At 43.3% G+C, this 16,319-nt stretch overlaps 1 protein-coding gene across 1 annotated transcript; it reads right to left on the reverse strand.

The window, feature by feature from the left end:
* Nucleotides 1-847: 847 nt before the first annotated feature.
* On the reverse strand, nucleotides 848-15,889 carry LOC135512167 (phosphoglycerate mutase 1-like). The gene is made up of 4 exons (XM_064933888.1): nucleotides 15,618-15,889; nucleotides 13,874-14,148; nucleotides 7,047-7,227; nucleotides 848-2,365 (listed from the first exon to the last, which is right to left on the reverse strand). Exons 1-4 carry the CDS (start codon nucleotides 15,754-15,756, stop codon nucleotides 2,196-2,198), a joined length of 765 nt encoding a protein of 254 aa, XP_064789960.1. The 5' UTR covers nucleotides 15,757-15,889; the 3' UTR covers nucleotides 848-2,195.
* Between the last annotated feature and the right edge of the window lie 430 nt (nucleotides 15,890-16,319).

Raw genomic sequence — 16,319 nt, forward strand, 5'->3', positions numbered from 1 at the left:
GAATTTGACTATTGTCCTATTCTGCTAAGCATTCAAAATGTAATGAGTACTTTTGGGTGTCAAGAAATGTACAGAGTAAAAAGTACAATATTTTAAGGAATGTAGCGAAGTAAAAGTAGTCAAATATAAATAGTAAAGTACAGATACATTTTATTAGTCGCATGCGCCGAACAGGTGTAGACCTTAGTGAAATGCTTACTTATGAGCCCCTAACCAGCAGTGCAGCTTAAAAAAAAACCAGAAAAATACCCCCCCAAAACTACTTAAATAGTACTTAAATATTTTTACACCACTATTTATTTGTGTAGTCTGAATAAATTAATGAAAATGTAAAAATAATTATTTGAATATGTCGGTAACCAGTATAAAAAAAAGTGATAATGCATGGTTTGCCTGCCCTCGACAACACATCCTCCAAACAACGGCTTCTCTGGCATTATCACTTAACTGTGCATGTTCAGTAGCCAAACGTTGTCGAATAGAGCCTATACATGACTCCTTGTTCTACATATCGGAGGTGGTTCTCTTCTACATAACATCGTTGTCTGGACGTTACAAAAGAAACATGGTCCTGCTGAACACGACTGTGGGATGTATTCATTAACTCTTGCAACAGAAACTGAGTGTTTAAGAACCAAACAGAGCGAAAACGAGCAGGGACCCACCTACATTTGTCCAATAGAAACTCTTGTTTTTGTTGCAAAATGTTTTGCAACAGAATCAGAGTAATGAATAAACCCCTGCAGTGAAATTCATACTAAAACAATCATTCGATTTCGATAACATTTCTAAAAGATATAAAATTAAATAAAAATACAATTTAAAAAAAGGTAAACTGACCAAATCATGTTTCTTCCCACACACATTTATTGGTTCAGCACAGGTTTCAGTGCTGTACATCTAAAAAGTACATTGCAATTTTTACATTATTCCAAATTCTTATTTTCAGTCATAAGATTGCCAACAATTTCAAAAGAGAAAGCCTTGGGAATGGGTGGAGAAGGATAAGCGGCATATCCTGTAGGAGCAGGTACCTACACTGCAGTTTCCCCATTTAGAGGGGTCCAGCAGCATACAGGGTAGCAAAAGTAAACTTATAGTAAATTGCATGTTCCACCATGAAGCCTATTCATAGGTTGTGGAATGCTCAAAGTTGCAGATAAAAATGTAATGTTTAGAATCAGCTCGCTTGGACATAGAAGAGTAGAGTTGGTCTGTCGTGTGCAATCTATTTCGTGCTGTGAAATATGAATGTTTAGCCCTGAATGCCACTGATGAAGCAGAAACAGACTGACATAGCAGGTACCAAACATTTGATCCCACTGACAAAACAGTAGCCATGTGCCACAATAGTCACCAGGAAATGGGATGGAAAGACATGTTACACACAGTAGTACTAGACATGTAAACGACACACAGAAGTAGCATCCAAGGCTAGGGGGGCAGAGGAGAAAGGGGTATATAGTCTCTGCCATGGCTCTCGAAGGAGATGGAAACAGTCTTCTAACTACTGATACAGTGGTTCTACAGAGAATTGTACGACCAGAGAGAGCACATTGGAAAATAAAAGAACCAGTACAACCTTACGTGTTTAGTGTAAATAACTGTTTACTTTTAAAGTGCGAATATTCTTCTAACATTAAATATATACTATTTTTTAGCGAGACTAGGAAGTATGGTAACGCAGGACTAAATATTTTCAAATAAATTAGGCTTCATCATCACATTCGTAATCTCAATGATCCATTGTTAAACAGGGAAACAGACACAATAAGCCAGTGGAATGATGACGGATTTGATAGTGTAGTCAGTTGTCCCCATAGAAGTGGCTTGGTCAATATTAATCTATACTAATTTATTAGTTACTTTATAATCCACATTTGTTAGACTTTCTATGCACAGTAGGGTTGAATACGAACACATTCTTAGTAGCTATGTTTCTTGGACTGCAAGCACAGTGTGTGTGTGAGCTCCTTTGAGGTCTGTAGTATTACTAACCTCCTCCAACTCATATCCCTTTACCCCTACTCTGTGCCACATGGAGTAGAATGAAGCTTCCCAGAAACACTGATCTAAGGTCAGTTTTACATGCTTCCTCCGGAAGGTTAGGAATTGATGGGAGGCTAATATAAAATCTGACCCTAGATCTGTAAATAAGCACAACTTCCGACTCCACGATGCACAAAGTGCTCCCTCTATTTTTTGGCTTTGCCCTGGGCTGCCACAGCCTCCATAGCCTTCCTGACAGTTTCCTCATCCCCCAGGAACTGCATGGGCTTGACAGGCTTCAGGTTCTTGTCCAGCTCATACAGGATAGGGATGCCTGTGGGCAGGTTCAGCTCCATGATGGCTTCCTCAGACATACCTGCAGGGGGCAGCACATAGGGGTTATGGTTAATCAGTGACGACAACATAAATTAAACAATCACAACAAATAAAGTGTCAACAAAAACAATAAGGAGCACACAGATGGACACACATTTCATATGTGCAGATTAGAATGTGTAGGAAGTAAAACGATACTACCACAGACCAGTACTTCCTAGAAACCAAGTGTTACGAATCCCTTTTGGCCCGACAGTCTAGGGGGGATGGTAATGAGACTCGTAACATAACTCATGCAAATTATTATTGTGACAAAGGAAAAGTGTGAACGAAGTAAGCACGACAACTGAAATCTACCGTCAAACTCTAGGTTTATTTATAAACACACGGTAATGGGGGGAGCAGGAAAAGGGGCTGAGCTGGACCCAAGGAAAGAAACAATAAGTATTCAAAAACACCCCTAAGCTAGACTAGCCTACTTTAACAACAGCTAACGAACTAACCAAAAATACAGTGGGTGGTCCGCCCAGTTCTAACTAGTGTATTTAACAATGTTCACCTACGGGTAGTGTATGCCCATGGGCGACTTGTCTTGGTTTCCCCCTTTTCCACCAGCAATCAAACACAAACACCATAACCAAAAACAATACTCACAGGTGATGACAAAGTGCTATGAGGTGCTTAAACAAAAGAGAGGTTAAGACACAAAGCGAGAGTGAAACACAGAGACCTACAGACATGGCATTTACAGAGAGATTGAGCTGAGCTGGGCTCTAGAACAAACAAATGGGGTTTTTAAACCATGGGGAAGGAACTGTGATAGGTCAGGAAATTGGAGGAGGTGTGTCTTCTGATTGATGATTGATTGTTGACTGATAGGGGAGTGATGATTTTCACCTGTGAGGGGAGAAGGAGAGAAAAGAAACACACACACAGGATACACACACAGGATAACTGTATCCGTAACACTCCCACCCTTAAAAGAGCAACCCTAGGGGTTGCGACTACAGTATTTCAATTAATACTCCCAACAAAGCAACAACCTTGCAAAACATGCAGAAATCATTTTCACACACAAGACAAAGCATCTGCCAACACATTATCAGAACCCTTTTTGTGGCGGATCTCCAAATTATAATTTTGTACAATCAGCGCCCAACGCATAAGGCGCTGGTTCTGGTTGTACATTCGGTGGAGAAAAACTAAGGGGTTATGGTCAGTATATACAATCACGGGTAGGGCACTGGAACCAATATATACTTCAAAGTATTGCAGAGCCAACAACAAAGCAAGAGCTTCTTGTTCTATTGTCGCATAGTTTGTTTGACATTTATTAAATTTACGTGAAAAATAACAAACGGGATGATCCACTCCACTCTTGTCCTGCTGCAGTAGAACAGCACCAGCACCTCTGGCACTAGCATCTACCTCAAGTTTGAACGGTTGTTCAAAATCAGGAGCAGCAAGTACAGGTGTACTACATAAGAGTGCTTTCGCTGATTCAAAAGCTCTCTTACAATCAGGGGACCACTCAAATGATCTAGCCGGACTAAGCAAATCGGTCAATGGAGCAACTACCGCAGAGAAATTTTTACAGAAGCTACGGTAGTAGCCAACCATCCCTAAAAAGCGGAGTAGCTCTCGTCTGGTGGTAGGTGCAGGGAATGCAGTTATAGCCAAGACCTTGGCATTAACAGGGCGCACCTGCCCATGCTTCTCAGAGGGATCACACAATCCATCCTCTTGATCAACCTCTTTGAACAGAACAGTGTTCGACAAATCTCTCTCATCACCCTCTTGTCGTGCCTGAGCACGAGTGACAGCACAAGCGGGGAACACATGTGGATAATTCTGGGCCAGCTCATTCGAGAGAGAGTGGTCACTTTTATCCAACACTTCCAATACGGGTACTACATTTCCTCCGGCAATATCGTTACCCATTATGAAGGTCACACCTTTCACTGGCAACATAGGGCGTACCCCCACTCTGAATATTCCACTGATTAACTCAGAGTGTACTTTCACAAAGTGCAATGGCACTGGGACAAAACCCATTTCAATACCCTGCACTAACACACTGGAACCACAGTATGTATCGTCAGACAAGGGCAACACATCAGACAATATAAACGACTGCGCCGCACCAGTATCTCTAAGGATTTTAACCGGTCGTTGAGACGCTTCATCATTCGTTAGGGACACAAACCCCTCGAAAATGAATGGTTCATAACTGCGGTCGGGGACTGAGACTTTCAAACTACAGTTACCCTGAGGCACCTGTTTTGTTGCAGACCTCACAACCGTACGAATTAGAGCAACACCTGTTGGTGGCTTGGCACGAAGAGACATCCCTTGTTTGCGTTTAAGCAGGAAGCAATCATTAATCATATGTCCTACTTTATGACAATAGAAACATCGACGCTCATTCTTCTGGCGTGCTTGACATACTACTGCTGGACGACTAGGGCTAAAGGTAGGAAACTCAGTGGCTCTACTCTCAGTTTGAGCCGAAAACACACTCTTGTGCGTCAACACAAACTCGTCTGCCAACACAGACGCTTCTGCCAGGGAGGATACTTTCTGTTCGTTTAGGTAAACTACAATGCGTTCGGGTAAGCAATTTTTAAACTCTTCCAACAAGATTAACTCCCGGAGAGAGTTGAAATCAGTTACCTTACTAGCAGCATGCCATTTATCAAACAGATTTCCCTTATCTCTAGCAAATTCCACATAAGTCTTACTAGAAGACTTTCTATGAGACCTAAATCTCTGTCGGTATGCCTCAGGCACAAGCTCATAGGCACGAAGAACAGTAGCTTTGACCACTTCATAATTCAAACTGTCCTCCAGAGGTAGCGCTGACAAAACGTCTTGGGCTTTACCAGTTAATTTACACTGAAGTAATAGGCACCAAACCTCTTCAGGCCATTTCAATGCTACGGCTATACGCTCAAATACACAAAAATAGGATTCAACCTCTGACTCTCTGAACAAAGGTACTAAGGCAATCTGCCTACTAATGTCAAACGTGTTTGAGGACACAGCAGGTGAGGACGGCTCACAAACAGGCACAGTAGGACCGGAGGCTAGCCTCGCTGTCTCTGCCTCAAGTTCCATCTGGCGCATTTTGAACTCCAACTGCCTTTGTTCTCTGTCTGCCTCAATTTTACACATCTCTAAATGCCGTTGTTCTCGTTCTTTTTCTGCCTCTATTTTACACATCTCCAACTGGAGAGTCTCTCGCCTAATTTGGGCTCTCTCTTCCACCTCCAGTTGGAACTGTGCTAAACAGACATCCCTCCTGGCATCACCATTTGACAGTGGGGAGAGTGGATCAAAACGGGACAATGTGGCTGGTGTTTTAGCCTCTCCCTCATTATCAGACACCAATGGTCTTACAGGAGCAGCAACATCCGCTACAGGGGTAGTAGTCTCAGGCAGCGGTAACACAAGCACCTGCTCTTCCAACAATACATTTAATACTAGCCGTTTCACCTCCGCCTTAACTAAACTCTGCGGAATCGATACTGAATAATGGTCAGCCAAGGTCATTAAATCAACTCTACGACATTTGTCAAAAACCTCCCACGAAGGGTTATCCAAAAAAGATTTCAAATCAAAAGTAGTCATTTTTACACTACTTCACAAGTGCCAAAGAAAATAGCAAACACTAAGGCTACTTCAGCTATGACGCTCAACACTGAACTATACCACTACAACAATCTACATGAGCGGCATGGGTGTCAGTTATGACAGATCCCGGACGAGGCTCCACTTATGTTACGAATCCCTTTTGGCCCGACAGTCTAGGGGGGATGGTAATGAGACTCGTAACATAACTCATGCAAATTATTATTGTGACAAAGGAAAAGTGTGAACGAAGTAAGCACGACAACTGAAATCTACCGTCAAACTCTAGGTTTATTTATAAACACACGGTAATGGGGGGAGCAGGAAAAGGGGCTGAGCTGGACCCAAGGAAAGAAACAATAAGTATTCAAAAACACCCCTAAGCTAGACTAGCCTACTTTAACAACAGCTAACTAACTAACCAAAAATACAGTGGGTGGTCCGCCCAGTTCTAACTAGTGTATTTAACAATGTTCACCTACGGGTAGTGTATGCCCATGGGCGACTTGTCTTGGTTTCCCCCTTTTCCACCAGCAATCAAACACAAACACCATAACCAAAAACAATACTCACAGGTGATGACAAAGTGCTATGAGGTGCTAAAACAAAAGAGAGGTTAAGACACAAAGCGAGAGTGAAACACAGAGACCTACAGACATGGCATTTACAGAGAGATTGAGCTGAGCTGAGCTGGGCTCTAGAACAAACAAATGGGGTTTTTAAACCATGGGGAAGGAACTGTGATAGGTCAGGAAATTGGAGGAGGTGTGTCTTGATTGATGATTGATTGTTGACTGATAGGGGAGTGATGATTTTCACCTGTGAGGGGAGGAGAGAAAAGAAACACACACACAGGATACACACACAGGATAACTGTATCCGTAACACCAAGCAGAATAAATTCCAGTCCTGGGGAGAAACTGTGTGCAGGCTTTCGTTTCAGCCCAGCATAGGCACACCTGATCCGACTAATTCTGTTCATGAACAGTTGATGATTTCAAATCAGGTGTATTAGTGAAAGGCTGTAACAAAAGCCTGCACATCCTGTGGCTCTCCAGAGATCACGGTTCTAGGCAGTTTTTACTACTTACCCTCGAGATGCTTGACAATGCCCCTGAGGCTATTGCCATGGGCAGCGATGAGAATCCTCTTGCCCCGTTTGATCTCGGGCACAATCTCGTCATTCCAGTAGGGCAGTGCCCGGGCGATGGTGTCCTTCAGGCTCTCACAGGATGGAAGCTGCTCTTCCGACAGGTCTCCATAACGACGGTCCTAAATAAAAGATGGAGATATTTAGTATGTCAACAAACAGAAAAATGCCTAACAGCAACCTGGGCCTAAACCCTCATACCACCATATTGCTTTCAGTCAATCAATTGCATTTATAAAGCCCTTTTTCACCCAATTCTGATATTTTGCCCAATTATTGGCAAATGAACTGATGGGTCAAAAGACCAATTAGTAAGATATCAGAATTGCACCCCAAATATCAGGGGGTACAAATAACTTAATGGTTATGACTCCAACTTCCAGCCATCATGCTTAAAATTTGTTCATTTTTCTGCATACCTCTTGAGCCGTCTGTATTCTACTGAATGGGGTATTATTTATTTTTTTTCCAAATATGCTTCTGTTCAAATCTGGTTAGGAGATTGAAAGGAATGAGAGTTTTATTCAGTAATTTCTTGCTTTTCTAAAGTCTACCAACACTTTACATTTTAGTAATTTTGCAGATGCTCTTATCCAGAGCGACTTACAGTAGTGAGTGCATACAGTTTCATACTGGTCCCCTGTGGGAAATCAAACCCACAATCTTTGCGTTGCAAGTGCCATCTCCACCAACTGAGCTGGACAACCTTGCCAGCAGGCATGCCAGCTAAGATAGACAAGCTAGCTACTAACTCAAGTTGATTGACAGCCTGAAATGGCTAGTTATAAAATTGCTAGGTGGCTAGAGGTATCATCCCAGTTTCCAAATGGCTCATTCGTCCCCCCCCTCTTCCCTGTAACTATTCCCCAGGTCATTGCTGTAAATGAGAATGTGTTCTCCTACTACATATCTGATAAATTAAGGGTACAATAAAAGAATGAAACAATTTGGGGGAAGGAAGACACCAACTGTCCAGTGCTTTTGGACATTGAACAAGTCAGACAAATTCATTGCATATTTCCATACGTTTAGCATATAAAGATCAGTAGGCCCATGCCTCTGCTAGTCCTACTTGGTGATTTTTAAACACGACCCGACAGTGCAAATGACGCTGTCACCAATTGATTCTGATCTCACTCCTCTGCAATAGATTAACTCAGAGTTGAAACACCAAAAGACCTTGTGATATACAAGAGCACCATGAATACAATAAATAAATATATATATATATATATACACACACACACACAGTATCACAAAAGTGAGTACACCCCTCACATTTTTGTAAATATTTGAGTATATCTTTTCATGTGACACTGAAATGACACTTTGCTACAATGTAAAGTAGTGGGTGTACAGATTGTATAAGTGTAAATTCGCTGTCCCCTCAAAATAACTCACACAGCCATTAATGTCTAAACCACTGGCAACAAAAGTGAGTACACCCCTAAGTGAAAATGTCCAAATTGGGCCCAAAGTGTCAATATTTTGTGTGGCCAACATCATTTTCGAGCACTGCCTTAACCCTCTTGGGCATGGAGTTCACCAGAGCTTCACAGGTTGCCACTGGAGTCCTCTTCCACTCCTCCATGACGACATCACGGAGCTGGTGGATGTTAGACCTTGCACTCCTCCACCTTCCGTTTGAGGATGCCCCACAGACGCTCAATAGGGTTTAGGTCTGGAGACATGCTTGGCCAGTCCATGACCTTTACCCTCAGCTTCTTTAGCAAGGCAGTAGTTGTCTTGGAGGTGTGTTTGGGGTCGTTATCATGTTGGAATACTGCCCTGCGGCCCAGTCTCCGAAGGGAGGGAGATCATGCTCTGCTTCAGTATGTCACAGTGCATGTTGGCATTCATGGTTCCCTCAATGAATTGTAGCTCCCCAGTGCCGGCAGCACTCATGCAGCCCCAGACCATGACACTCCCACCACCATGCTTGACTGTAGGCAAGACATACTTGTCTTTGTACTCCTCACCTGGTTGCCACCACACACGCTTGACACCATCTGAACCAAATAAGCTTAGCTTGGTCTCATCAGACCACAGGACATGGTTCCAGTAATTCTTGTGCATCATCTTTAGAAGATGCCTCCTTCTGGGACGACAGCCATGCAGACTAATTTGATGCAGTGTACAGCGTATGGTCTGAGCACTGACAGGCTGACCCCCCGCCCCTTCAACCTCTGCAGCAATGCTGGCAGCACTCATACGTCTATTTCCCAAAGACAACCTCTGGATATGACACTGAGCACGTGCACTCAACTTCTTTGGTCGACCAAGGCGAGGCCAGTTCTGAGTGGAACCTATCCAGTTAAACCGCTGTATGGTCTTGGCCACCGTGCTGCAGCTCAGTTTCAGGGTCTTGACAATCTTCTTTATAGCCCAGGCCATCTTTATGTAGAGCAACAATTCTTTTTTTCAGATCCTCAGAGTTCTTTGCCATGTTGAACTTCCAGTGACCAGTCAGTATGAGGGAGTGTGAGAGCGATGACACCAAATTGAACACACCTGCTCCCCATTCACACCTGAGACCTTGTAACACTAACGTGACACTGGGGAGGGAAAATGGCTAATTGGGCCCAATTTGGACATTTTCACTTAGGGGTGTACTCACTTTCGTTGCCAGCGGTTTAGACATTAATGGCTGTGTGAGTTATTTTGAGGGGACGGTGAATTTACACTGTTATACAAGCTGTACACCCACTACTTTACATTGTAGCAAAGTGTCATTTCTTCAGTGTCACATGAAAAGATATACTCAAATATTTACAAAAATGTGAGGGGTGTACTCACTTTTGTGATACTGATATATATACATATACATACATACACACACACACTTTCATTTTGTTAAAGGCCCATCGCAGTCAAACAATTTTTATATACACTCAGTGGCCAGTTTATTGCCCAGTTCACAAAAATTGTTTGCTCCTATAGACAGTAAGTCACGTGGCCATCACTTGCTATATGAAGGCATTGAAGCAGTCAGTTACTGTTCGATTTAATGTTAGAATGGGCAAAAGGAATGACCATGAGCATGGTATCATTGTTGGTGCCAGTCGTGCCGGTTCCAGTATCTCAGAAAAGGCCGGCCTCCTGGGTTTTTCCACACACAGTGTCTAGGGATAGCGAGAATGGTGTGACAATCAAAAAAAATAAGTCAGCAGCAGTCCTGTGGGTGAAATCAACGAGCTGTTGAGAGGTCGAAGGAGAATGGCAAGAATTGTGCAAGCTAACAAGAGGCCACAAACAAGCAAATAATGGCGCTGTACAACAGTGGTGTTCAAAACGGCATCTTGGACCGCCTAATTCGTCATCCTTGTCACAGATGGGCTATTGCAGCAGACAACCACACCGGGTTCCACTCCGATCAGCTAAAAACAAGAAGCGGCTCCAGTGGGTACGCGATCACCAACACTGGACAATTGAGGAGTGGAAAAACGCTGCCTGGTCTGACAAATCCCGGTTCTTGTTGCGTCATGCTGATGGCAGTCAGGATTTGGCGTAAGAAGCATGAGTCCATGGCCCCATCCTGCCTGGTGTTAACGGTACAGGCTGGTGGGGGGGGGGGATGTTTTCCTTGACACCAATTGAGTAACATGTCCATGCCCCAAAGAATTCAGGCTGTTCTGGAGGCAAAGATACCTAATAAACTGGCCACTGAGTGCATATTTCCACACTGAGATTGGAATAACTGTGAATATGGTGATAATGCCCTTTTAGTGTGAAATTGGTTTGAAAAGACGGCCTTTAATTTCAGCTCGTTTTGGTGGGATGGAGTTTTGGCCTGTCTGGTGACATCACCATGTGGTAAATTAATTAAGACCAATAAGAAAGAGTTCCAAACCTCTGGGGAGGGAAAAACTAGCTGTTATTGTCACTCAGACCAAAATTCTTGCTTGAGAAATTGCTCCTGCCAAGAAGCAATTATTTATTGTTAACCATTGATGAATAAAATCACAGTAATGTACTTAATTGTTACCCAGAAGTGATTTGATTGAGATAAAAGCAGATGCATTGGGCCTTTAGAATATGCATGTACGTACAGTGCACTTAGAAAGTATTCAGTTCCCTTGACTTTTTCTACATTGTTATTACATTAGCCATATTCTACAATGGATACAATAATTCTTTCCTCAATCTACACACAACAACATGAAGAGGCGTTTAGAAATGTAAAAAACAAAACAAACAGAAATACCTAATTTACATAAGTATTCAGACCCTTTGCTATGAGACTCGAAATTGCGCTCAGGTGCATCCTGTTTCAAATGATCATCCTTGAGATCTTTCTACAACTTGGAGTCCACCTGTGGTAAATTCAATTGATTGGACATGATTTGGAAAGGCACAATCCAGTTTATGAAGTCCCACAGTTGACAGTGGATGTCAGTACAAAAACCAAGCCAAGTCATGAGGTCGAAAGAATTGTCTGTAGAGTCCGAGAAAAAACCAAGCCATGAGTTGGAAGACATTGTACGTAGAGCTCCTAGACTGGATTGTGTCGAGGCACAGATCTTGTGAAGAGTGCCAAAAAATGTCTGCGGCATTGAAGATCCCAAGAACAGAGTCCTCAAATATTCTTAAATGTAAGAAGTTTGGAACCACAAAGACTCTTCCTAGAGCTAACCGCCCTGACAAACTGAGCAATCGGGGGAGAAGGGCCTTGGTCAGAGGTGACAAAGAACCCGAGGATCATTCTGACAGAGCTCCACTGTGGAGATGGGAGAATCTTCCAGAACGACAAACATCTCTGCAACACTCCACTAAATCAGGCATTTATGGTAGAGTGACCAGACGGAAGCCACTCTTCAAATCCAATTTATTGGTCACATACACATGGTTAGCAAATGTTAATGCGAGTGTAGCGAAATGCTTGTGCTTCTAGATCTGACCATGTAGTAATATCTAACAATTTCACAACAAAGGAATGAATAAGAATATGTACATATACATTTATGGATGAGCGATGGCTGAACGCCATAGGCAAGATGCAGTATAGAGTATAGAGTACAGTATATACATATACTTTCCTGACACCACACTCCGAGGGAATAGCTACACTGTGTGTTCGTTGATGTTTCCGGTCGCCTTGCCCTGTTTAAAAGCAGTGGTTCGCGCTTTCAGTTTTGCATGAATGCTGCCATCAACCCACAGTTTCTGGTTGGGGAAGGTTTTAATATTCACCGTGGGTACAACATCGCCGATGCACTTGCTAATTAACTTGCTCACCGAATCAGCGTATACATCAATGTTGTTGTTCGACGCTATCCAGGAAAATATCACAGTCCACGTAATCTAAGCAATCTTGAAGCGTGGAATCAGATTGGACGGACCAGCATTGAACAGACCTGAGCACGGGCGTTTCCGGTTTTAGTTTCTGTCTATAGGCTGGGAGCAACAAAATGGAGCCAAGGTCAGATTTGCTTAAAGGAGGGCGAGGGAAGGCTTTGTGTGCATCGCGGTAGTTAAGAGTAACATTGATCCAGGATTTTGCCAGCCCGGGCCACGCATTCGATATGCTGCTAAAATTAAAAGGGAGCCTTGTTTTCATATTTGCCTTGTTAAAATCCCCAGCTAAAATAAATGCAGCCTCAGGATGTGTGGTTTCCAGTTTACATAGAGTCCAATGAAGTTCTTTCAGGGCCGTCGAGGCTTGGGGGGGGGGGGGGTGTACACGACTGATTATGATCAAAGAAAATTATCTTGGTAGATAATGCGGTCGGAATTCGATTTTAAGGAATTCTAGGTGAGGTGAACAAAAGGACTTGACTTTGTATGTTATGATTACACTACGACTCGTTAATCATAAGGCATACACCCCCGCCCTTCTTCTTACCAGAGAGATGTTTGTTTCTGTCGGCGCGATGCGTGAAGAAACCAGGTGGCTGTACTGAATTGCGAGTGAGACATATTTCCATGAAACAAAGAATGTTACAATCTCTGATGTCTCTCTGGAAGGCAACCCTTGCTCAGATTGAATCTACCTTGTTGTCAAGCAACTGGACATTGGCAAGTAGTATACTCGGTACCGGTGGGCGATGTGCCCATTTACAGCGCCTGGCCAGAAGACCGCGCCGTCTGCCCCTTCTGCGGCGCTGTTGTTTTGGGTCGCATGCTGGGATCCAATCCATTGTCCTGGGTGGTGGACCAAACAGAGGATCCGCTTCGGGAAAGTCATATTCCTGGCCGTAATGTTGGTAAGTTGACATTGCTCTTATATCCAATAGTTCCTCCCGGCTGTATGGAATAAGACTTAAGATTTCCCGGGGTAACAGTAAGAAATGACACATAAAATAATTTTAAAAATACTGCAGTTTCCTAAGAACGCGAAGCGAGGCGGCCATCTCTGTCGGCGCCAGTAAAAGTACATGACAGCGCGCTTGGAGTTTGCCAAAAAGTAAATAAAGCTCTCCCCTCGCAGACCACACAATCCATAACACTGGGTTGCCATGACGGATGCCTTGCAGCCCATACTCTGATCATCTCTCCTGTTAAGGCGCCGGTGCATCAATGAACTGGGCAAAACACATGGTGATACTTTGAGATGTGCTTTACTGTAGCCCTCAAACATACTAGCACAGGGAGAAACCCAATCGTCAACAACATTTAAATCTGTCAAGACTTCCACTATAGGCTCTTCCCAATGTGAGTGAGCTGGCCTAAATAAATATTTATATTCTGTTGTTGTCTGATGTCATATATCAGGCAAATGCTTATCCATAATAGTGAGTGTATGTGAATGCGTGTCTGTATGTCCCTCACCTTGCTGATGATAGTGTAGAAGTCATGGTCTGGGTCCATGGAGGGAGGAGGGATATCGAAGCTCCGCCTCCAGATCTTCACCTGAGCCTCTCCATGCTTGGCAGCGGTCTCTGACTTGTTTAACCCCGTCAGGCCACCGTAGTGGCGTTCATTGAGGCGCCAGGTCCGGTGGACAGGAAGCCACATCTGGTCAATGCTGTCCAGACACAGCCAAAGAGTGCGGATGGCCCTCTTCAGAACTGAGGTGTAGCATACGTCAAACTCATAGCCAGCATCTGAGGAAGAGAAAGGTTGTGATCGCTTTTGATTCATGATGATTTGTGGGTGGGTGGATGGACAGATGGATCAACAGTGTAAGACTAGGAAATCAACCAATGGTCAAGTTCTGGGTTGGGACAAAAGCTTATGCTAGGTCTACAGGACCAGGAGTGGATATGATGGAGAGTACAACACCTGGACACTGCTGTAGACTATTTTTACATAATTCAAGCAAGCAATGTCATCATCCATCACTCCAGTGTTCATTTGCTAAATTGTAAATACTTTGCTTCTATGGCCTATTCATTGCCTTACTTCCTCATGCCATTTGCACACTGTATATAGACTTTATATTGTGTTATTGACCGTACGCTTGTTTATTCCATGTGTAACTGTTGTTGGTGTCGCACTGCTTCGCTTTATCTTGGCCAGGTCGCAGTTGTAAATGAGAACTTGTTCTCAACTAGCTTACCTGGTGAAATATAGGTGAAATAAAAAATACATTTAAAAAAACATCGCTGGTTAAATTCATCAGCTGACATAGCATGGGTTACTAGGTCTTCGTTTTGGGTCAAATATGACTTTAGTCAAACACCACATATTTCCGTAACCAATACCATAAGGCTAGATTTTATTACTTGTACGAAGCAGCACGTCAAGAACTGCAGGTTCACATCCTTCGGAAAAGCTCTGACGTCAAAAGCGGTGGAGTCGGGACCTCCGTTGCTCATTTGTCCACAGTGAAAGGGGGCTGAACTAATAGGCCACCAGAGGGCATTCTATTAATATCCCGAGCGAACCGGGTTAGCGTTTGTTTGCATTCGATTTGGAACCGCCTGCGTCCGGGCGTGAGCCAGGTGACCCCGTTTTGGCCACCAACACGTTGAGTAATGAGTAGGATTCTGTGTTTTCACATGCAAAAGTGATTGCATTTGATACAAAAGCTTATCTGCCTTCCCAGTGAATCATGCTGCCTTGTTGACAACATGAACGAGAGCCGAAGATTGCTGTTTGATTTGAGAAAGACGCTCCTTCCTCACTGCTTTTGACCATTCACGTAATAGGCCATAGCCGGGTGCACTTAATGGACTCCTTATTAGATCCGGGCATGGTCAAAGTGGAAATGAGGGCGTGATTGACAACCGGGAGACCACCAAAACACACCTCCATCCTATGTCAAATCGATGGAGTTGTCACGTAACGTTGCTGGTAATGGTAAAAAGTCGTTTCACATCTACATGTTTGATTGTAAATCATCAATAATAGTTGAGATCCCTTCAAGCCGCAAAAAAATGTCAAATGTGCAGGAACTCAGCCTTTGAAATTGCTGTAGTCGCTGCTGCCACAGGACTTTCGATAAACAGAGAATGGAAATGTACAAATCAGTCAATTGCATTAGTGAGGACACATTTGATGTGTTGTGTCTGGTATAGTATCCTACAATGTAAGTAACTAGCTGGTCAAATAAAATAGAACTAGAATCCACCTTTCAGGGCCTGTCCTCCTCTCCTCGCCTCCCGTTCTCCAGTCTCGCTCAGATCGGCGTCGAACCAGCCACAAAATCGGTTCTCCTGGTTCCAGTTGCTCTCGCCGTGGCGGATCAACACCAGCTTGTAGGCGGCCATAGTGATAGAAGTATCTTAATTTGAACAAGCTCCGTATATAAGGAGGAAACGCCGCTGTTCAAGTTGAAAAGAAGCAATAGAATGGCAGGACCCAGCTTGCTACGTTTGAAGCTAGAGGACATGAGTGATGCGATTGGATATTTTCTCACTCTGTGTTTCACACCAATCCAATGGGATCCCGCTGCAGTAGACCTACTTCCTGAATATTTCTCGACCAATGAAATAAAGGTAGGCGGGCACAAGGTCCCATGACCTTCATAGGGAACAGGTATTTTATAGCTGTTTTGTAGTTTGATACCGATAATGTGACTACTACCACATTTAAGTGGCATCAAAAACAACCACTGAATTTGGACTGAAAATGATGAAGGATTGTAAATGTTATGACAGAATACTTAACTACCAGCACCCCAATCTCGCCTGATTTGTCAAATTCCTTTGATCAATTGGGTGGATGATTCAGAATACGGATAATTCAGAATAATTCAGAGTCACCGTGACAGTTTAAGTAATTATCACTGCATTCTAAACCATCTTTGATGTCAAATAGGTTAATACATTTT

The sequence above is a fragment of the Oncorhynchus masou genome, chromosome 24 (assembly GCF_036934945.1).
Source record: "Oncorhynchus masou masou isolate Uvic2021 chromosome 24, UVic_Omas_1.1, whole genome shotgun sequence".
NCBI classification, from domain to species: Eukaryota; Metazoa; Chordata; class Actinopteri; order Salmoniformes; family Salmonidae; genus Oncorhynchus; species Oncorhynchus masou.